Source organism: Corylus avellana, chromosome 5 (genome assembly GCF_965113065.1).
Source record: "Corylus avellana chromosome 5, dhCorAvel1.hap1.2, whole genome shotgun sequence".
Lineage (NCBI taxonomy): Eukaryota > Viridiplantae > Streptophyta > Magnoliopsida > Fagales > Betulaceae > Corylus > Corylus avellana.
Window position 1 is genome coordinate 20,018,376 of NC_142494.1, and position 23,250 is coordinate 20,041,625.

The 23,250-nt window shown below is 36.1% G+C and overlaps 2 protein-coding genes and 1 pseudogene across 4 annotated transcripts; all 3 read right to left on the reverse strand.

The window, feature by feature from the left end:
* Nucleotides 1–481: 481 nt before the first annotated feature.
* LOC148585896 (uncharacterized) lies at nucleotides 482–2,834 on the reverse strand (annotated as a pseudogene).
* Nucleotides 2,835–13,637: 10,803 nt separating this feature from the next.
* RS41 (RNA-binding (RRM/RBD/RNP motifs) family protein) lies at nucleotides 13,638–19,376 on the reverse strand. Of its 3 annotated transcripts, none has more exons than XM_059593408.2 (6): nucleotides 19,275–19,376; nucleotides 16,930–17,040; nucleotides 15,308–15,420; nucleotides 14,972–15,210; nucleotides 14,046–14,735; nucleotides 13,638–13,944 (listed from the first exon to the last, which is right to left on the reverse strand). In XM_059593408.2, the coding sequence occupies exons 2-6, from the start codon at nucleotides 17,033–17,035 to the stop codon at nucleotides 13,920–13,922; spliced, it is 1,173 nt and encodes a 390-aa protein (XP_059449391.1). In that variant the 5' UTR covers nucleotides 17,036–17,040; nucleotides 19,275–19,376; the 3' UTR covers nucleotides 13,638–13,919. The 3 variants fall into 3 exon arrangements, with proteins under 3 accessions (XP_059449391.1, XP_059449390.1, XP_059449392.1); XM_059593407.2 differs by having other exon boundaries at nucleotides 16,930–17,048; nucleotides 19,275–19,360; XM_059593409.2 differs by lacking the exon at nucleotides 19,275–19,376 and adding an exon at nucleotides 15,636–15,974 and having other exon boundaries at nucleotides 16,930–17,019.
* Nucleotides 19,377–21,185: 1,809 nt separating this feature from the next.
* On the reverse strand, nucleotides 21,186–22,229 carry LOC132181975 (LOB domain-containing protein 23-like). Its single transcript, XM_059595188.1, has 2 exons — nucleotides 22,077–22,229; nucleotides 21,186–21,443 (listed from the first exon to the last, which is right to left on the reverse strand). Exons 1-2 carry the CDS (start codon nucleotides 22,227–22,229, stop codon nucleotides 21,186–21,188), a joined length of 411 nt encoding a protein of 136 aa, XP_059451171.1.
* Nucleotides 22,230–23,250: the final 1,021 nt, after the last annotated feature.

The window sequence follows — 23,250 nt, forward strand, 5'->3', positions numbered from 1 at the left end:
CACTTCAACATTTACACCTAAATTTACACCAAATGTATTCAAAACATACATGGCCAATCAAAAGTAACTTACAATTCATGACAATTCAATCACTAACAATCAAACACCCAAATTTGTTCCAAATGTGTTGAACACATACATGGCCATCACAAGTAACTTACAATTCACATCAATGCAAGCACTTCAACATTTACACCTAAATTTACACCAAATGTATTCAAAACATACATGGCCAATCAAAAGTAACTTACAATTCATGACAATTCAAGCACTACAAAATTTACACCTAAATTTACACATACATGTACCTAAACACAACACCAAGCTTCAGCTTGCATAAACTGTATTCAAAAAATACATGGCCATCAACCCTAAATACATTACAATGTTTAGAAAATACCCCAACACACAACAAGTAGTTACCAATAAAACAGTTCAAACTGAGAAACAATTTCAGCAAACGATTTTGGTAATGTGATGGTTACTGCATCTTCTGCTTTCCTTTATCCTTCACTGTTTTGGTGGACTTATCTTTCCCCCTATCCATTCTTCTAACATGTTCCTGAAATCCTGGTGGATGGTCAAGAGCTGTCCCTTTTGCCTTTTGTATGTCAAAATCAGGTGGGGCAGTACGAAATGTAATACCACCTGCTTTAGGAGGCCACCAAGCGCATACTGGTCCACCACCTGGAATTGGGCGTGGCCCAGAAGGGTTACCAGTCAAGTCAACCACAATCTTTTGCTTTGTAGGTTCTCTTCCACTACTAACAAGTTCCCTCAATCTGCCACCTGTCCTTGTCCTTGTGGCCAACCCTAGTGTTCTTTTTTTCCTATTCCCAAATATGGTAGATGCCTGCAATTAATCACATAGAATCAGGCCTCTAATTTTTGTTTAAGGGTTTAATTTATATAAACAATATGAAGAATTACTCACACTCGGTTTGTATGCATAAGGTGTTGCTTTTCTGACTGGCTGGGTGGCAGAAGGTGCAGCTCTTACATGCTGGCTGACAGAAGTTGCTACTCCCACAGGCTCTGACTGTTGCTGTAATGCAATCACTTCACATGGCCTAAATTCCGGCTGTGAGACATGCAGTGGTGCATTCGGTGAGGCTGGCCTAAATGCAGGCAGTGCTGTAGGCTGGGATGCAGTATATGAGACATGAAGTGATGAGGCTGGTCTGAATGAAGGCTGGGATTCAGGATGTGTAGGTGTTTGACTTATGGATGTTAAACATCCACCAGATTGTGATCTCCCTGCCCTGCCTGAACTTGATGGTGTGTTCACTTTCCTCTTTTTCCTGCCAGTAGATGAAGTGGCAGTTGAAGATCCATCCAACTACAAACACAAACAATCAACAAACAAAATACACAAATCAATTTAGTAAATTAAACATTATGCAGTAAACACTAAAAATTAAATATTCTCAATGAATAAACCATTACCATGTCCAAGTTCCAGTCAGTTGATGCATTATCTCTATAGTACTCTCTGACACGTGACCTTCGTTCCTCTTGTCTTTGCCTGGCTACACATGACCTCTTGTTGTGACCAAGCTTCATGCAATACCCACATTGATTCTTGTGGCCCCCCCTCCTAATTGAATAAGCATTTCTTGGTTCATCCGCACCCCTTTGTCTAATTTTTTTAGGTCTGCCAGGAGCTGCCCTCATCTTCGGTGGCTCAATTTTTGGTTGGTTGCTTATTGGCCACTGATCTTCACTTGGCACAGGGAAGACAGTGTAGTCATATGACTTGTAGTACTTCTCCTTGCCATAGTAATCACTCAAATATTCAGCTGGGTCTCCACCTTAGTGTAAAATGGCAGAAATGCCATGAGAACATGGGATACCAGTTATATCACATTTCCTACATCCACAGGTTCTACCATCCACATGTACAACAAATTTGTTCCCCATGCACTCAACTTCAAACATACCCTCACCGGCGTATGTACATTAACAATTAGAAGCTCCATCCTCTTCTTTTTCTAACTTCTTCCTAATCTATGGCCCTAAAGCCTCCTCCATTGAACTGATTAATTCTTTCTTCCTCACATACCTTCTCATCAACTTACATCTAATACCTTCCAACATACTCAAGATTATCTGGTCACGGTATTTTTTAATCCATGAATTGAAGCTCTCACAAGTGTTGTTGTGTAAAAGGCCAGACTTACAAGTTGTATTGAACCATCCCCTACACCAAGTGTTGGGATCAATCTTCTCCAGGTAGGCATGTGCATCCTTACTCATCTTCTTTATGTCATCCATTACTCTGTAGAATTCTTGCTTTGTGTAAGATGCCGCAGCTTGCCAAAGAAGATCCTTCAGTAGCACACCCCTATGACCTGAGTTCCTGAAATTTGCGTACAAGTGTCTAACACATGTACGATACTCGGACTGCGGACATACTTGTTCTAGGCTTGGAACGAGGCCCTGCACAATAGTTGAAAACATAATTAGTTGCATTACACTAAACATTTAAATTATATGAATAATTGAAATAACTATTATTTTACCTTCTGTCGATCCGAAATAAAAGTCCATCCATGTCGAATAGGGCCAAGATCTGTAACAAGCGCCTCTAGAAACCATGTCCAGCTGTCTTTTGTCTCAGCCTCTACAACAGCAATTGCGATAGGGTACATGTTGTTGTTGGCATCCCTACCCACAACAGCCATCATCTGCCCCTTATACGTACCCTTTAAAAAACATGCATCAAGACCTACTATAGGCCTACACCCTTCCACAAAACCATTCTTCATGGCTGCGAATGAAAAATACAGCCTTTGAAATCTGCATGGCACCTGAGGCATTGGTCTTTCGACCATCAATATCAAACAACTGCCCACATTAGTGCTCCTAACCATGGAGCAATAATCCCACAACCGACAATACTGCTCATCCAGTTTACCAAAAATAATTTCCCTTGCTCTTTTCCTTGCCCTATACAAAGAACTGACATGCACATCCACATTCCATTTTGCTTTCACCTTTTTCTGCAAAACATCTATGAGTATGTTTGGCTGCTCCCTAAAAGAGTCCATGCACCACTCAGCAATCCAAGTTGAAGTGAGCATATGATTTTGGTACTTCCTAGTGCAAGTGTGTTTGGGCCTTATGGACACTAAAAGGAATGTCATCTCATTCTTCAACTGCCTCCCATACACCCTATAGTTGCACCTTGGATCTTTGCAGACAATCACAATCCTCTTTTTTTCATTTCTCTTGAATTTCAAATCCTTCCCCCTACTAATATTGTATTGTCTCACGGCTTTCCTAAATTCCACTGCACTATGAAATGTATTCCCTACAACCAATGTCGGATTATTCATATCACTATAATCAAAAGGGATTCTTTTGGTTACATCCTTACGGGATAAGTGCACTACTCTTTCATCACCACTACCATGTGGTGATTCTAGCTTATCACTATCATACCTGTCTCCACTACTATCACTCCCTTCTCTCTCTTCCCCACCCTCACCAACATCACCCTCCCCAGCATTTCCCTCCACAGCATCACCCTCCCCAGAAACATCATCAACACCCCCTTCCACATCATCCTCCTCAACAACCTCTTCAGCATGTCCAACCCCCTCAGGAATGGCCTCAGTACGATGAGTGGTATCCTCATCGGAATCAAGACAATCTGTATCATCACTAAGAACTGAATCCCAGAATGCATCCTTCCTAAACACAAATTCCCTCTCAGACTCTGAATCTTCTTCTTCATCTACATCAACTACATCATCTGCTACACCATAAGTTACTATATACAATACTACAAGAGAATGATCTATATGTTTTGCCACCATTTCAGTTACATTGTAATCAGATGACAGAAGTCTTAGCCCTTGGTCTAATGGCAAACCTGGTACACTGTAATAAACAAGGTCCCCAGACCTATACCCACATGTCCTACATATGTCTTCTATATCAGAAAATTTCAATTTGTTCCCATCATACGGCTCTGGGTAATTACTAACATTGCCCCCTACATAATTAATCCTATATTGCCTGTTAAAACAACCCCCATGATGGACTTCAAACGTCATACAATGAGTACCCATGATGTAACCTGCCACATTCATTACATTCAAAAGTTTAATATAATACCATACACAATCCCAACACAAAAAATTTATACATTCTCTGAAAGTTATAAAAATACCAAGGATCGGACATTTACCATAATCTGACAAACCACAAGACAATGATAACTTTCAACAATTTCAGCAAATTAAAAAACAACAACAATCACAACTGCTGGCCAATAACTAGACCCAATGAAAGAATACATTTAATCTTATTTTAAATAAAAAACATACACAACTCTTTAGAAAATTTGCCCCTAACCCTAACAATATTATCCATCTTACCCCTGTGCTCAAAGCAGCCACCAAACAGACACATGACATTGATTAAAAAAATCCCTAAACACAACTTTAAACAAGCCACTAAAGTTTAAGTACTATTAACTTTCATCAATCATTATTACAAAGCAACCCACTTTCAACAATTTTAGCAAATTAAATAAACAACAACAATCACAACTGCTGGCCAATAACTGGACCCAATGAAAGAATACATTTAATCTTATTTTAAATAAAAACCATACACAACTCTTTAAAAAATTTGCCCCTAACCCTAACAATATTATCCATCTTACCCCTGTGCTCAAAGCAGCCACCAAACAGACACATGACATTGATTAAAAAAAATCCCTAAACACAACTTTAAATACGCCACTAAAGTTTAAGTACTACAAAGGGAAAGAAAAAAAAACCCCTACACAAAGTAGTAATACCCTAAACAGTTATAAAAAAATATTAAAAACCCGAAGAGCATAGTACATTATGCTACACACTATGTGTTGTGGTCCCGTTTGGTATAAGTTCAAGCACTAATATTGTATTGTAAACAACAACTTCAACAAAAAGTGCATTTATCTGCCAATGTATAAGCACATTTGTGCCTTTTAAGGTTAGCAACCAAACAAGTGGTAGTGAAAGGGACCACTTGACTACTTTATTCAATGTAATAAAATCATCTCGTTCAAATCACGTGTCCAACACAACTCCAACCTAGGGGACCACACTTAGATCAGAAAAACAAAATCAGAAAAACAACAACTTGAGAATACGTGGAACTAACGACAAGCTGATCACACATATGATGACAACTTTTAACGCCTTGTCAGAAAACAGCGAATCTAAAAAATGACAAGAATATGACCCACTTGAAATAAATACTACTCAAAAACCCTAAAAAAATAAATACTACTCAAAATCGCATCCAGAGGCATTACATGCAAAATCACCCACAAACAATCCAACCCAAATTATTGATCAACCACAAATTTAAAAAAAATTCGAATACAAACCCTAAATCTAAATTTTAGGGATAACGAAACTTACTTGATGATAGTCGATTCGGACTGATTTATATGGGATTTCTAACTAACACGCTGCAAATCGACGTCCAAACTTCAGCTACAATGGTTCGTCGGCGATGATGACGATGGTTCGCACGGGCAGTACCTTCAGTACCTTCTAGAAGTGTTTCGCGACTTTCTGACGTCCATTACGAAGCAATAAGGTTAAATGTTCGCCCATTTCAAGTGAGGGTATTTTAGGACTTTCGTTGAGTGCGTGTGAGGGAAAAAGGGGTAAGCTGAGGCAAAAAAATCACGTGAAAGTCACGTGATGTCCATTCCGTTTGGTTTTAACGCTTCAGGTAGACGGAAGGGCCTTATTTGAGAGAAAATGGAAGTTTGAGGGTCCAAAATGAGAGTTTTTGAAGTTCAGGGGGGGTCTGCAAAATCGGCCGGAAGTTCAGGGGGCCTTAGTGAAGTTTCCCCTAATTCAAACTATATGGTCAACACGAGATATTACCACTTCTTAGCAGGGTAGGCACTGTCCCGATGGACCTGTAATACAATGCTGGTGTCATGACCATTGTACTCTACCTTTCATAACACTAACAATCCGACCAAGTCCGAACTCAGGTGATCCATACTACTAATGACGTATGTCCTATAGTGACTTTTCAATCAAACATGGTTGCACCGATGACGAAACCCTATAGTGACTTGCCAATCAAACATGGTTGCGCTGATCACGAAACAACCATTGGATCTAAGGCCTATATAACACACCCACACTTTTGACCATAGAGTTAACATGCATAGTAAGCCCATGGCGATTACCCCGTACGTACTGGAATACCATGTTATACGATGCAATTAGTGTTATCAGTCTTTTGCATGCATGCTCTTACAACTCTCATCATGTTCATTATCTTGTTTAAGTAACACATATTTTCATAAAATAAAGTTCATACTATATCAAAATATATTTCATGAGAATTGTAAAGATGCATGTTTGGTACACAAAATAATTGTGTAATGTTGAGAAAATAACGACAAGTATCAATGTGAGTTTGTACTCACTCGGGTCGTATTGTTCCTCCAAATATTCCTCTAGGGGTTCCACACTCTCCAAATCTGTGAAAATGCGCAACATTAGTTCTACGTCCGAGCTACAATAAGCCCTAGTCCTAAGACTCCAAAAACAGAGATTCTGCTTGGCCAGCAAATGTTCTATCAAACTGGGCGAACGTTCAGGCTCAAGGCCCAAGCTTTCGGCCAGAAGGTGCGAACGTTCTCTTGCTGAGCAGAAAACTTATCTCGAATCAAACAGTCTTCTAATCATTTCTAAACAAATTCTAATGCTACAAAATTGATCCTAACATACTTCTAGCCCAAAGTAACATCTTCATGCCCAATAAAACATGTAAATAAATATCGAAACGTTAAATCATGCTTAAATCGAGATTAAAACGTAAAATGACTACATAAGCTCAAAACTACAACTAAGCTATGGAAAGAATTCTTAACCAGAGTAACAACTAAGTAAAACACATGATTAATCAAAGAAGTTACCTCTCTAGAGCAAGAGCCTCCAAGAAAGCCTTCATTCTTTACTTGCAACTCACCAAACACTCAAGTAGAGTTTCTTTAGGGCTCAGAGGGCAGAATGAAACTTAGAAGAGTGTGAGAGGGGGTATTTACAAGTTTAGAAAAACTGAGGCACTGTTCTGATAGTCCAGCAAAGCAACGAACGTTCGGTGGTCCACGGTCGAACATTCGGTATGCCGTGTGCACAATGTTTCAAAGTTACAAGTGTACGTTTGGTCATTACCCAATGAGTCAACATTGGTCAATGAATGTTCAGTGTGATCCCCTGTTGAACGTTCGTTGTATTGTTTTACCCAGCGGTTTCTTGGTTTTGGGCTGAATGTTAGGTGGTCTTCCTGTCAAACGTTCAATCAGAACCGAAAAACCCTAAAAACTCCCCCCAACAACTTCTAATAATCCGAGAAACCTTTCTAACCCGACTAAGCTAATCACAACCTAATAATTACCTGGGGCACTACATTCTTGATCCAGGAATTGAGTATTTTAGTAAGAGTTACTAAAACTTTATTTACAAGGTGATATAAGATTTCACAAGTACGAAAATAATCAAGTGACTAAATTGGGTACTCAATGATGTTAGGTCCTAGTCAAAGTTAATAAAGATAAATTGATAATCTCCATTTGGGGTGGGAGTAACCACAATACAAATCTCCACTTAGGGCTGGAGGAATACCATAATACAAACACAATACAAACATTTTATTCTCTGCTCTTCCTATTATGGTTACTGCTTTTACTAAAGAAAATTTCCTACATAACCTACTTTTACTAAAGAAAATTACCTACATAACCAGGGCAAAACTAGAAAATTTTGTTTGGGGTTGCCAAAACTAAAGACAAGAAATTTTTTGTGAAGAAGGGAAGGATAAACACCTAAAGCCTCGTCATGGCTTGTGAGTTTGATAAGTGGGCCTCATCATGTTGAGGGTGGAAAACGGGTTGACAGGGAGGTGGGGGTGCATAAAAAATCGCATTTTGTTTTTTAATAGGATTAACATAATACAATTTCTATATGGATTTTAAAGAGAAATGCTATATAGTAGATTTGTTATATAATTGAGATGATATAACAATAAAAATTTGTTTTTGGATGTTTGTAAAAAATAAAAAATAAAAAATCAATGGCAGATTTTCACTGTTAAAGTTATCATAGTTGTATGACAGTTGTATAGGATTTTACTAAATAGCATTATTCAATTTTTAAAATAAAAATCATGTGCTTTAAAAACAAATGAATAATGTTATTTAGTAAACTATTATACAATTAATTGTCATAATGTTATTTAAAAACAAATGAATAATGTTATTTAATTGTCATACAATTAAAATAACGTAATAATGAAAATTAACCTTTTTTTTTTTAAGTACAAATCTAATGACTAATTTTAACTACTACATTACCAAGATATATTACAATCCTATAATAATTTACAAAATAGAATAACTTTTCCAAAAAGTAGTGATGCTATTGAGTCGGAAATGGTGATGGCCAATAATGAAGAAATAAATGAGGTCTGCATGAATTTCTTGTCCATATGGTTTGAAAAGGTAATAAAATTAAGAATATTAAAACTATGTGTTTGACAACTTGGTAAAAGAAGTCCACACGCACGGTGAGATTGCTGTCATGTGGGACATCTTGTTTTATTCTAAAGGTCCACTAGATAAAAACTTTGGGGTGGCCAAGATGACACTTTGGGGTTGCCAAATACAAGAATACGATGGGACTTCATTTAATATTGATGTAATTAGAAGATTTTAAAAATTGCTACGGGTTGCTAGGGTCCCCCCACCTTATAACGTGGGTTGGCTCCTGCACATAACTAAAGATAACTAATCACAATCTAAGTAAATTATTCACTACCCATATTAACAAATATTGATATTAAATGATAAAGTTAACAATTAAAGTTAATATCTACCACCTATGATGATAAGGTGGATGTTAAGTCCTATGAGCATGAGACACTGTCAATTGATATAGGAGAAAAGGCAAGAATTTCAAGTTTTAAAACTAAAAAAAATGCATGTTTGGACATGATATTAACGTGTCCGATCGAACATGGTCAAAAAATTATGGTTTTTGACATGCAATCATATCCGGACATCAAAGTTCATAAAACCATTTTTCTCTCTATTTCTAAATAAAAATAAAAATAATAAAATTTAAATAAATAAATAAAAGCAAAAGAGTATGGCCTTTTCGCGGGAGATATGAACGTGCTACAAATAAATTAATAAAACGTAATCTTTTTTGGCCAAAAGCTAAAGCCCCTGTTAAAGTTGGCAGCTAAGGCTGAGCCTGAGATGACGCAAAAATTGATATCTGAAAAAGTGACGACGACGGTATCAGAAGAACTGGTTGACGAGAGACACCATCATCTGACGGTAATTTTGCAATATTGGGAGAGAGTTGGGCCACTGTCCCTGTCTCCTTTACCGTGGCATCCTTTATCGGGATACGTGAGGTGGGAAGCACGTTATCCATATCGTGATTTGCGCCAAAAGAAAAGAGCTTGTGTTTTTCTATCATCCCCCACTCGTGTCCGAGGGCTGTGGACTACATCCTCCCAAGCATTTCCTGTTCGTCGGAGATAAACCTAAATGTCACGCTCTTTGATGGAGAATGGGAACTTAATTTTTCATTCACTTTGAAAAATGTTGTCCGAAAAAGTAAGTGCAATAACTGGGACCCACTGGGTTGGCTCCTTTTGAACTGTCGGCAAATTTTAGGCCGTGAGCACAGGTGACCAACTTGGCTTCTGCAAATGCTCAGAGAGGAAAAAAAACAAAAAAAAAAAAAAATTTCTGTAATACTTTATTTATTTATTATTATTATTATTTTTTGTGGTCTTGAGATGATTTGTGTAATTGTGATCTTTGATTAAATATGCAGTGACATCATACCTAATTTTACTGCAACAACGATTGGATTCTGTCATCAATAAAGTTATTTTCACGTTTATTTACTTCATATAAAGTGATTTAAGTGATTTTTTATTTTTTTATTTTTTTATGGGATATGGTTTATGGATTATAACAAAGAGTTCTTTTCACACCAAAGATTCATCCTCTACAATCTTTACGTGGAATAAAGATAAGTTTCTTTTGAAATGAATATCTACAAGATAAGCATGACGCGTTGTTTTTCGGTGGTGGTGGAGAGAAGTTTATCTTCGAGCAATAATATTAATATTATGATGATCTAATTTCCTTTATTCAAATATATATATATAAGTCATAGATATAGTCCATATATAAGAAGGAAAAGTTTAGCGTCGCATCTCTTGTACTATTTATCAACACCTTTTCTGCGTACACCATTGACCATTTACCCTATAGGTTCTTTTAGAGTCACCTCCCTCGTATGATAATGCAAGGTAGAACTATTGCTTATTAATTTGCATATATCTATATATATATGCATGATGAGCACATACGAATTTTACATTTAATTAGTACAAATTGAATCAAGTTGTTTGTTTTGTACATACTTTTTCATGGATTTGAATTTAAATTAAACCGAATCAAGTCATCTTTAATAGCATGTCCATTGACATTGTGAAGGGCCAACTTCAACTTTTTGATACGACCCAAGAACACGATATGAATCTAACACGAAATTAAAGAGATATGGTTGGATTTTGTCGGACCTGTTCAATTAAATTGGTTGGGTCAGGGTTGACCTATATAGTCATATATCCATGCCTCGACACGACCTGAACCTGACATATGACTGGCAATTTTTTTACATGACCCGAGAATCCGACATGAACCTAATACAAAATTAGAGGGTTAGAGTTGATGAATTTAACCTATTTAATTAAATTGGTTAAATTAGGGATGATCTATATAGTCTTATACCTAAGTCTTGACAAGACCAAAATTCGACACAAACACAAATTGCCACCCCTTCTAATAGTCAATATTGAAATATTTTGAGTATCTAGCCAAGGGTAATGCGTTCCTTCACGAACAAAATGTACATAAGGAATTAATTGCAGAGATTTTGAGCTCATGATATTGTTGACTTGTCTGTGGCTCCTATGATGATTGTTTTGCCATTGAAGGCATTATTATTCTTTGCTAATATGTGATGGGGGATCAGTTGCAATGACGCCGTCCATTGAACTGATTTGGATCCACTAGCTACAAAGTAAACAAATAGATGATTTGATGGTTTGAACTCTCTTAATCCCAAGAGAGAAGTACGTACGTATGAGAAATACTACATGTATTATTTCTAAGTGCCCACATTAAAGAATAAATAAACAAATACATGTAACATTTATAAAAAAAATAAATAAATAAATAATTGCTTGTTTTGCCTTTCAAAGAGATTTGTAGATCGATCCTTACCATGTCACATGATCATAACGTTATAAGAAGCTGGCCTATTCAAAGAAGATGATTACAAAGTTTTCTTCAAACTTAAATTTGTTGATACCATATATACAAATAGTTTGGCTCAAATTAATCGTCCCCTCCCCCATCATAGATTATAGATCATACGTGTGAAAAGAAACAGACAAAAAAAAAGATCCAGAGGCCGGACATGAAGTAAACGGTTGAGTGGACAAGCAAAGACAAAAGTGAATTGAAGTAAAATTCTATGAAAATGATAACCCAATGAGTCAACGATGTGTAGCTCTAATTAAGTAGAAAATTTGTGTTCCAACTTGTTCTCCATCGCTAAACTAACGTAGTCTCCGTTTGACGAGATAATTGCGATGTGACGATGCCCCTTAATGTCTCCTTTTTACACGATACAGTCAAAGGAGTAATAAAAAGTAAGCACATTCTGACCCAACAACTAATGCCGGATTTATTGAATGAAGGTGATTGATTCAATTCATTCAAAAAGCCGCTGTTTATGGTTAGTAAAGCTAATTCATTCAACGTCGCCTAAATCTACGCAGGAAGATTTAATTTTAGGTGGAAGGAATTCATTATATTATATATGATGATGTCTTCTTGGGCCTGGTCTACTACTGCTTTAGATGTTGTTTAGATGGGCTTAGGCCGGCCCATGGAAAAGATTGATGCTTGAGTTTACTGAGTCCGGCCCAATTAGAGTTGCTTTGGGAAGAAACAGATTTCCCTACAAGGGGTGATGAGCAAAGGAGGCCTTTTATGAAAAACGTTCTTGTAATAATACTAGGCCGTACAATTCATCATCTCTATCTCTGCCTAAAAGAAAATTAACACTTAATTTGCAATGTTTTTCTAATTAAACATTGTCTCGCAAAAAGATTTAAACACCTTTAAAAAATTTCAATAACACAAAAACATCTCAAAATTTTTGAAAAATAGATTTAAACACCTTTAAAAAATTTCAATAACACAAAAACATCTCAAAATTTTTGAAAAATAAAAAATAAAACAAAAGTGGTGTGTATGAAATCGGTCTTTAGGTTTTCAAAAGTTATAAAACTAGTCCTTGTGCTTTATGACAGTTTAAAATCAATCATTTTGTCTACTTCCGATGGTGGGCCATTTGACACGTGTTAAAAAGAAACCTAATTTGTCCAATCATATTGCGTTACATATATCATCTCCACATAATCATTGTCTGTCAATCATCGAATACTGTCAAATCAGTTCTCCATCTGTCTCAACTTTAACCCTGGCACATTACCAAAAACAAAAAAATCGCACTTATCCCATCAAATCAAGAGTTTTCTTTCATGGTTATCCCATAATGGTTGCCTGTGCATTGCCATTCTTCACTTATAACCATGAATTGCTCAAGAAAAAATAGTTCGTTAACAAAAGTAGACGTAATGATTGATTTTGCATTGTTAGAAAGCAATAAGACTAATTTTGTCACTTTTGAAAACAATTGACTAATTTAATAGACACCAAAAGCACAATGACTAATTTTGTATTTAAACCCGAAAAAATAAAAGTCCGTCACCAATTTCTTTTTACTTCTTTATTTCATCAACATTCCAATTTCTTTTTACTTCTTTATTTCATCAACATTCCAATTTATTTGGTTCAAGTACAATGCAAATTGAATGTTAATTTGAGAGAAAAATTTATACTTTTCCCAAAAGATAACAATCAAAACTGATCTGTGTCTATCAGCTTATGCCCACAGCCAGAATTTCTAAACAAAACCAGTTTACATTATGACCACAGCGTGAATAGCAAAATCTGTGGAGGTAAGAAACATATAATTGAAATAAAATCCATTAACTTGAATGCGAGCCGATTTAAGCTGTTGAATGACTTCAAATCTAAAGAAAGAAAGGAAAAATTGATTCACAGCCTTCTCCTCTATTAGGGCATATTTTGACACCACAGAATTTAGGGACACGACCCCATAGTTTGTCAAATCCTGTTCACTCATTATCGTCGTCAGAACCCAAACTCCTGAGCCCTGATGATGGTTGCAAGCACAGAATCAAATGAAAACCCTCTCTTGGAAATATAGACAAGACAAATCCAAGATATACCCATGATATTTAATCCCCCGATTACTCCTATAACACTAAAGCCTATAGTGGGTGTTGTTGGCTGCACAAGTTATCTACCATTTATGAGACCAACAAATTAAGTGTACACACCACACAACCACCAGTCTCTGTTGGCGAGGGCCAAATATTATTCTACTGCAGAGTAGAAAACAGCAACAGAAAGCAGAATCAAGGCCAAGATGGATGGGAGGTTATGCATACAGAATTCTTGTTCAAACCAACAGTAAAATCCATCAAATTTTGAACAGAAACCAAATCTAGAGAGTAGCAAGGACTAGGTCCTGCACAACAAGTTCAGGAGCAGGAGCACCATCAGTACGACACAACTACTGCCTAACGCCGTAGTAGTTGTCACTGAAAAGGGTTTTGAAACAAATTTTAAATGAGTTATGCCATTAACACAAATCAGTACAACCAACTGGAGTTCTTCTCTGAATATTAGGGGATCAAGATCATTCCTCCGCCGGGGGAGATCGACTGCATTATCAAAAGATATATGGATAAGTAAAAAAATATATATAAATGCCAATATTTATTAACAGAATAAAGAAACACAAATTAATCACAATGCTGCAAACCTGCGATATCTCTCATGCACCGGGGTTTCTGGACCACCACCAAAATTGGGGCTGTCCTCCCTGGGTTCAGGTATGGGGCTAAGTTCACGATCATTGTCGGGACTACCCTTCTCTCTTCCATAAGGACCCCGGTTGGGGCCACGACCATTTTCAGGACTGGCCCTCTCTCTCCCATAAGGACTGCGGCTAGGGTCACGACCACTGTCAGGGCTTGCCCTCTCTCTTCCATAAGGACTGCGGCTGGGGCCATGAGCATTGTCGGGGCTTGCCCTCTCTCTTTTGTAAGGACTATGACTGGGACCATGCCCAACGTCAGCACTCACCCTCTCTGTTTGGTAAGGACTATGGCTAGAACCATCGCGATGGTCAGCGCCAACCCTCTCTCTTCGATAAGGACTACGACTACGAGGACGACCATAATCAGGGCTAGCCCTCTCCCTACGAGGGGGACTTCGACTGGCCCCACGGCCATAATCAGGGCTGCCTCTCTCTCTCCTATAAGGACTAGAACCGCGGCCATAATCAGGGCTACCCCTCTCTCTTCGATAGGGGCTTGCGGATCGCCTTCTATCACGGCTTCTCTCCATTGACCTATCACGACCTCTATTATCAGGGCTATATCCATTTCTCCTTTCATCATCATCATCCCGAACTGCATACTCCACTGAAATAACTCGATCCAACAACTTGCTGCATATATCACAATCAGAACATCAAACATTAACAGTTTACCATTACTTATCAAAATAAAGAACATCATCATCAGAAGCATAAACGGTAAAAAACATTTATCAATGCATTTTATAACATGTTTAATACCAAACCTGGACCTAACACATTTCAAGCCACCCTAAGAGATGCCCAAGGGCCTCCCACTGAAGGCACTGCTTTGAATACTACTTACTTCACAAAATACGAAGTTATACCTCATGTTTGTCGCATCCAATGCTCTAGTAGCATCATCCTGGGATTCATACTGCACGAAAGCAAAGTTCCTTCTAATCCTGACACTCACTATCTTCCCATATTGCTCAAAGTGCCTCTCCAAGTCCCTTGTCCTAGTATGATGTGTATCAAAATTGATAACAAACAAGGTCTTTGAAGGTTTCGTATTAGCTGAAGAATTTCTGGAAGAACTTTTAGGCCTTCTAATGCCACGTTCATGCTGCAACACAGATAAAAAGTGCATAAGCTAAGCTATACCAAAACAAATTAACAGAATACATTAAGAAAATTTGATCAACAAATACATAGATATATACTTTTGTCCATTCAACACGAAGCCGGCGGCCCTTCCGACCAAATTCTGTTCGATCAAGTCGCCGAATGGCATCCTCAGCATCTCGCTCGTCTTCCATGTAAATAAAAGCGAATCCTAAAACACATAAACCAAAATAACAAGAATCATAAATTAAAATATCTTTTGACAAATATATCAAGGTAGAATCCTCCCGTTAAAGGATTCTTCAACATGCCGTCATTTCTTCCTTTAGCAATATAAAAATCCCCTGAAAATCCAACCTAAAATAAAGATGTTGGTAACCTCCGTGAATTCTATAAACTAAGTGACCAGCAAAATTAGTAACAGACCTTGTGTGATGAATTAAGTGGTATCAATGAACAACATTCCAAAAGTGGATGTCTCATGGTAGGTCAATGAAAAGAGTGCCTTCTCGATCTATTCTGCTGCCTCTGCTGTGAGGTCGGCAATGTTTCAACCGTGAAACAAGTCTGATATTGAAGGCTGGGCAAAAGTCATGAGGGATGAAAGGCAATTGTGACTGAGGGAAACGTGGGATGGTAGTCCATTGAGGATCAGTGTGACTCTTCTTAAAAAAAAAAGGAAGAGGAAGCTCGTCACAGGCAGAGAACAGAATTCTGAAGAGCCCATCCATTAGCCAGGAAGAATGGGGACATGCCAAGATAATCCTGCGCCAAAGAAAATTTTGAATATGGGGGTTGATGCCTCAAAAAAAAAAACATGTTTTTCTTAAAGATATCCTGAACCCCCACACTACAACTCAACAAAGGAAGCAAGTAGTCGCTGAATCACGTATTCTGACTGATGTTACAGTCATACTGCCGAGCTACGAGAGCAATAGGAAGCAGCCACCTTCATTGATGGGTTTGCTCCTTCTGAGCTGCCTTGCAGATGGAGGAGCCCATGCCTTATTGAGAAGAGTGCAGGCAACTTATATATGGCTGTTTAGTTGTTTTTTTCCTTTTACGCATCACATACCGGAACAGATTACAAGTATACAAAAGTTTTTTTTTTTTTCATTTTTGTCGCTCGGTGTCCATTAATAGAACCTCAAAACAGATAACAAGCAATTTATTTTCAAACAAGTCAAAGCCTATAATTGCAAGAAGCTCAAGCGATTACCTTACTGTGAATCAACTTGGGTAGTGCCCCAGGACATACAATTATAGCAATTACCAGCTCCTTAACTCTCCTAAATTTACTTTTATCAGCACCATTTCATCCTCCATGCTTTCCCATTTTGCACCACATTTCCTCTCTCTTCCATAATGGAACCAAGTCAAATCAGATCAAATGCCAGACAGTGTTCACCGGGTGATTTCATTTTATGCAGTCAATTATCACTCATGCATGAAACTTGCTAACTCAAATGCTTTCTCAGAGAATACTCTTGAAGTTCAATGCCGAACTGCTAAACATTTACTAATAGATTATTCAAAAAGCCAAATGCACATTCGAAAACTAATAATTCTGGCACTTTAAAGAGCTTAGAGTCCAAGGCTCAAATACCAAAGTCATGATGATTAGCAGAAGAAAGGAATTAGAACAAAGAAACAACATAGATTAATTGGAAATAAAAATAATTTCATTAAAAACCAACACAAGATGGGCGAGAGATCTTACCAGATTTCATATCCACTCTCTCAACCTTCCCATATCGACCGAAAAGCCGTTCCAGATCAGATGGTCGTGCATCATACTCAAAATTTCCACAGAAGATGGGCCTCATTTTTCCTGCGACACTATAAGAAAGCACCATCACAGTTTTATATATCTTGACTCAATTAAAAAGTAAACTTGGTCATGCAACTGCAATTAGTGCAGCTAACCGAAAGTACGCATCACCACATCATAATAACCCAGGGAATAAAAAGGTCTTCCGAATTAAAAAAAACAACTGTAGGTTTCTTTTTATATATAATATGCTGATAACAGGATGCCATTTGAAACTACATCAGATCGAAACTTGAGAGTGGAAATTGTCTCTTTTCTGAAAATGAAAATTAAAAATGAAACTAGAACCAGGATAATTATATTTTCTTTTCAAATTGACCAAATTTTTTACAAGTCAAGCTTCAGAGAAAACCCATAAATCCATCCATCAATATGAAACAACCCAAAATTTGTATATGTTTCCCCAAAATAAACCAAAATATTCAACTCAACACATTAGGAGTCACTACCGGCAGTCAACGAGTAACAAAAAACATTCAGATTGAATAAGGCTCATACACCAAAATTAGTTTGTGTCTAGGGTGTGAATACAATGTACGTTTGTTAATGGTTTTGAAAAGTGTTTTTCATGTTTTGGTTTGATTGTTTTTTTTTTTTTTATGTGATGTAAAGTTGATGAGTGTCCTTGGTGGGGTCCACATTTGAGAGTGTTTTAAGATTGAAAAATGTTTTGTATTTTGAAAGAAACAAATATCAAGCACGATTATTTTGAGAAAACAAAATCAAGTGTGGAGTTGACTTGTTACTTACTAAAAAAACTTTCTAAAAAAAATGGTCATGCAGCCACCATCAGTAGAGGAGAGGGGTTGGCCGCAAAGCCACCCCTATAAGGTCTAAATGGCCGAACGCCCTATCTGGTTACGGTGGCTCCATAGCCAACCCCTGTCTTGGTCAGAGATGACCACACTGGGTTTAGGTGGCAATAGGGCCTCCCCACCCTGTATTTTTTTATTTTTTAATATTTTTATAAATAATAAATCAGCCCCTACACCTGACATTCAAAAACCTATATCTCAAAATATTCAAAAAAAAAAAAAGTGTGAAAAGCTTTCTAAATAGTGTCTTTTGTTTTTGAAATTCGTTTTACGTTTTTGTTTTTTAAAAAAGAGATTTGAGCTTTGTGGTTTGAAAAGTTAATTAAAAGGGTTTTGAGAAAAAATGCCTGCACGGATTTGAAAAGAGAAGTGTTTTCGAAAATGTTTGCAAAAAAAGCCATGGTTTCTTTCCAGGAATTATTTTCAAGGAAAATTAACTTAGGCAATGAAAAACAATGTTTTGATCACCAAAGAGACAAAATGTGCCCTTCCTGGCTTCATGATAATAAAACCAGGCATCTATTAATAACCCGAAAATGAAAGAAGATCACAAGGCATTTCCAAAGAGATTTAAGACCCTGTTTGGGAAAAAATACTTTTAGTACCTAAATTGCTGTGCTAAACAAAAAGCTTGCATGTTTGGTTCAAAATTTCAAAAATACTTTTTTTGACTTTTTTACTCCAAAAATGGTCAAAACACAGTTTTGACAAAAGCTTAAAAATATCCAACAACCACTTTCAAACATCCTTTCAGAAAACCCAAACCAATGCAGAAATAATACCACCAATATCCAATAACCACTTCCAGACGAATCTTATACAAAAAACCCATCAACCATGAAACCAATATTCAACAAAAATCTCAAAATAAAGCAGACACAAGAAAACCCATTAACCACTACACCAATAACAAAACCAATATCCAACAAACACCCAAAAAGGAAACAACCAGCTCAAATATCTGCTAGTACCATCAGCTAAACATTCCACAAAATTTATAACCATAAAGCATATTCAAACTAAACCCCCAAAGGAAAGTATCCACTATCCACCAAAATTTTCAGATTCCAATCATTAAAAAAAAAAAAATACAAAGAAATTAGAGTTAAAACAACCTAACTCATCAATGAAATTAGAGTTAAAATAAATTAACTCATAAAACAGATCAAGTCAGGGAACAATCAAGATCTACCATAAAGTAACCCACACCCCTGGATCAGCACATACACGACCGTTTGGTTGCCAAGAAACTGTAGGAAAAGGAAGGGAAACTCAAAGCCTTTACAAACGCCACTCCACGAAGCAACGAAGTACCAGATCCCAAATTTTCCTCCCTTTTCACTAACCTTCTCAGGAACCAAACGGAACAATGAGACATGAAAACAAAGAAAAAACAAAATTGGAAATTAAGTTCTTTACCTTTCGAAGGCAGCGATTGAAAAGGAGTGAAAAGAATTTGAGATGTGTTCTTCAAAACCCTAAGCAAAGAGTTTTCGATATTTTTCAGATTTGACCGAAACGCAGAGCTCGTGGGGCAAATTATATAAAGGACAAACAACGTTCCAATATTGTAAATAAGACCCTGTATTTTCAATAATTTGTAAAAGGAGACCCATCCCAGAAAAGTTGACTCTAGTCCGAACGCTAATGCTATTTTAGTAGGGGGAATGTCATGTATTCCTTTAGTATTTTTTTAGTGTTTTCTTAATTGTGATATAATTTTTAAAGTCACAAATTAATTAAAAGTTAATAATAATAATTTTATATTTAACGATGATTTTAAAAGTCACATCACAGTTGGGAGAACACTAAAATAACACTAAAAAAACATATAGTGTTCAAATTAGAAAATCGGTAAAACTTTAGGGGATAAAATAAATTTAACCTTACTTAAAGAAAGATATTTTCTGCAACATGGTGGCACAAAGAGACAAAACAGCACGTGGGGTTCAGAGGGTTTTACTGGGACACGTGGCTTGCTGCTAGTAGTGCTTTTATGTAATATTATTTTGGTAAAAACAGTTGAGTCAGTTTTATCCTTGCGGAAAATTTCCCCTTATCCGTTTGCATGCGCACCCTTGTAATTTGCCAATTTCATGTTATGCATTGATTTTTTGAAAGTTACTTTCGTGAATACGGCCTTCAACTAAAATTCTGTTGGAATTTTTTGGTTCATTAAATTTAATCTCTCTTTTGTATAACTTTTTAAAAGGTATTTCGATTGTTAATAGAAGCTATTTACACTTGGTTTTGGTTTAAAGTGTGATTTCAATTTTAAATTAAATCGTAAAAAATTGTTAAAGTAATGATTAAGTGATTAAATTTACCTCTTTCTATCAATTTCTTTTGGGATAACTGGTGATTTAACATGGTATCAAAGCCAAAGGTCCTGGGATCAAACCTTGACTTCGTCAATTCACCTCCATGATAATTTAACAAAAATATATGATTTGAAAATATTAAATATTATTTATCTATTTTAAAAAAAATGAAGCTATTTACACTATAATATATTGTAAATTATTGATTGAAAATTTTATATTTTGTCTAGAAGTTTACGAGGAAAATGTATGGGGAAAAAAAAAAAAAAAACCCAAGAATAATAATATTTTGATATATGGGAAACCCATCCTAAATTAATCTTAAGGCTTCTATTTCACTATTGATGTATTTTTCTTGGGGAGGGATGTTAGGCATCATTTGGTTGTACATTCCCGATCCATTTCTCTTGCAAATTTATTATTGGATTTGTAAAATCCACATATAAATCCCACAAATCTAAAGATAAATTTGCAAATCCAAAATGTACAATAAAATAATTTCTATATTTTTCCTTTTCGTGTGTCATAATTTCCTTTGTAGTAAGTTATCCATAAATAAATGCATATTAGAATGCTTGGATTGGTCGGTCCCAATTTTCACTACTTCCATACATTGTTGCTCCGGTATATAGGATTATACATTTAAGAGTTTGCCCTCCTCTAATATATAATAGAATAATGTTACATACTCGACTTACATCTCACTCTCATATAATTTGATTGATGTGATAATGTTCATAAACCGTTGAATCAACCTTTATTAAAAAATAAATAAAAATCTAAGGACCAGTTGACAATGCCACATCAGCCCACTTATAAGTTAAGTATTTACTTGATAACAAATAAAAATCGTTCTTCATTTCATCTTGCATCAATTTTCGTACATTGCATGCATGCTTAGAATACTTTTGTAGTTGATATGCATAGAATAAATTATTTGCCGAGGGAAAAGAGAAATCCTTTATTTGAATCGTGCTAAATTGGCCTTTGAAAAAAAAAAAAAATCTAATTAAACCAAGAAATTTGAGTGGAAGGGGGCCAATAAAGTGTTGAAGTTGGAATTGGCTTCAATTGGGGCTTCTTGCGGATTACAATTGAGGACGGCAATCTCAGCTTGGGTTTTAGCTAGCTCGCTTTCTGCACTCTGTAGTTGTTCATATAATTGAGAGATTACACCAACGCAGCCATAAACAGGGTCTTCAATACGACATCGTGCCTCAAAATACAGAGTTTCCGCTGCTTCAGCTCGGAGAGGTGGAGGGATTTGCTGCATTTAATTAAAGAAAAATGTCAAACACATGAAGGTGTATGAGATCCAAACATATATAATAAATCATTTCAGTTAATGTATGTCTGAGGAACTTTCTAAGGCAAGGTACTTCATATATCAATTTCTGTTGAGTAAAGCTCAGATCCGTGCAAAACGCTCACTCCACACTGATCGGGAATAAGTGCAATTTTGTTTTTGTATACTGACCAACACCGTCTTATGGTTGGTTAGGGGCTGTTATTTAAGTTGCCCATTCATTTGTGTTTTATCCTTTTGTCATTTCTCTCTTTCTTTTTCTTTTTTTTTCCCTCCCCATATTAAATAATAATTAATTAAAAAAAAAAAAAAAAAAAAAAAAAAACTTCATTTGGGTTTATGGTTTCACACTTTAAGAATCACGAAAAACAAATATATATATTTTTTAATTTTCATAACAAGAATCAAGAAGGGGCAGTATAAAATGACACATGTACATCAATTGAGCAAAAGCTAATAATAACAAAACTTCTTAATCCCTCCATGAATATATATTTTATATATAACCGATAATACACATGGAATTTAGTGTAATGAGTTCATAAAAGTATATTTAATTAATTAAATGTAGTAATTAAGAAAAATATTACGCACCTGGAGCATCTTTGCGACATTGCTAGCACCATAGATTCTGTGAACGCAAGCAAATCTTTGAGGATCATTGGGAGGGAAATAGAGAGAGAAAATGCAATCTGAAGGGCATCTTCTTCTCAAATACTTGCAAGCTGCACAACGGCCAGAGATCATGCTTCAAATCTTACAAAGAATCTAACCGAAATATTACAGAAAGATTTTCTCAATATTTTGCTCTCCCAGAAGAAAATCTAATGGAGATTTTGGTGACTTATTTTGTCTAAATACGATCCAGAAAGACAGTATTTGTATTGTAAACAATGAGCTAGCTTGGAGAGATTTTCTAACGGCTAGTTTTTTCTTTCGAATTTGGGACATCAGAAAGGAAAGCTTCTGAGATGGTAAGAGTAGACCATGAGAATTGAGCCTCTCCACAAGAGGGTTTTGCCTTACCATATATGGATCCTCTATATATTCAAATATATATAACATTTCTTTTGAACAAAAATTACTTATAAAATTTATATCCAACTAATTAACTAATTAATGGATCAATGGTTTTTCAATTTCCCAAAAAAATTAATTAAATCTGGAAAGTAAATCTGCAGCTTATATGCGCTCTATTCGTACATTTCTCGTCATATTTGATATTAAGAGTAATAGTGGGGCCCATTTTTTTTATCATCTCAAAATTGATGTGACTTTTAAAATAACTATTGAATTTTGGGTGTATTACTATTAAATTTTGATCTAAAGGTGATTTTCACGTTCAAATTTAATGATGATTTTAAAATGCGCATTAACTTTGGCAAGATAAAAAGAGAATCAAACGAATTGTCCCTAACATTACTCTTATTGATGATACAGTGAAAACTCACAATATCTTACATGTGGGTATAGATTAAATTGTTCAAATTAAAAATATAAAGACTAAATTGACTAACATATCAAATTCTAATGATGATATTTGTAGTGTTACAAGCAATGTAGTGTCAAATTTCCCAAGCTGGGAGGGAAATTTTAATTAAAGCAGTGTTACAAGCAATCCCAACTTTTTGCATGAGTGTGTTTCTTCTTCCGAAATCCTTATATTCGGAAATTAATTCGCTTATGCAAAATTTTTGGTGGAACCAACCCAACAGTGAATCACGTGTGCATTGGATGAGCTGGAAGTGGCTAGGGGCAGCGAAAAAAT

What these genes read in the sequence shown, in the direction of transcription:
- LOC132181975 (XM_059595188.1), bottom strand. Translation starts at nt 22,229, where the DNA reads ATGATCTCTGGCCGTTGTGCAGCTTGCAAGTATTTGAGAAGAAGATGC. An exon ending in ATGTCGCAAAGATGCTCCAG is followed by an intron (nt 21,444 to 22,076) that starts GTGCGTAATATT and finishes AATTAAATGCAG; the next exon opens with CAAATCCCTCCACCTCTCCG.
- RS41 (XM_059593408.2), bottom strand. Translation starts at nt 17,035, where the DNA reads ATGAGGCCCATCTTCTGTGGAAATTTTGAGTATGATGCACGACCATCT. An exon ending in TTCGTGTTGAATGGACAAAA is followed by an intron (nt 15,211 to 15,307) that starts GTATATATCTAT and finishes TCTGTGTTGCAG; the next exon opens with CATGAACGTGGCATTAGAAG. An exon ending in TTGGATGCGACAAACATGAG is followed by an intron (nt 14,736 to 14,971) that starts GTATAACTTCGT and finishes TGATATATGCAG; the next exon opens with CAAGTTGTTGGATCGAGTTA.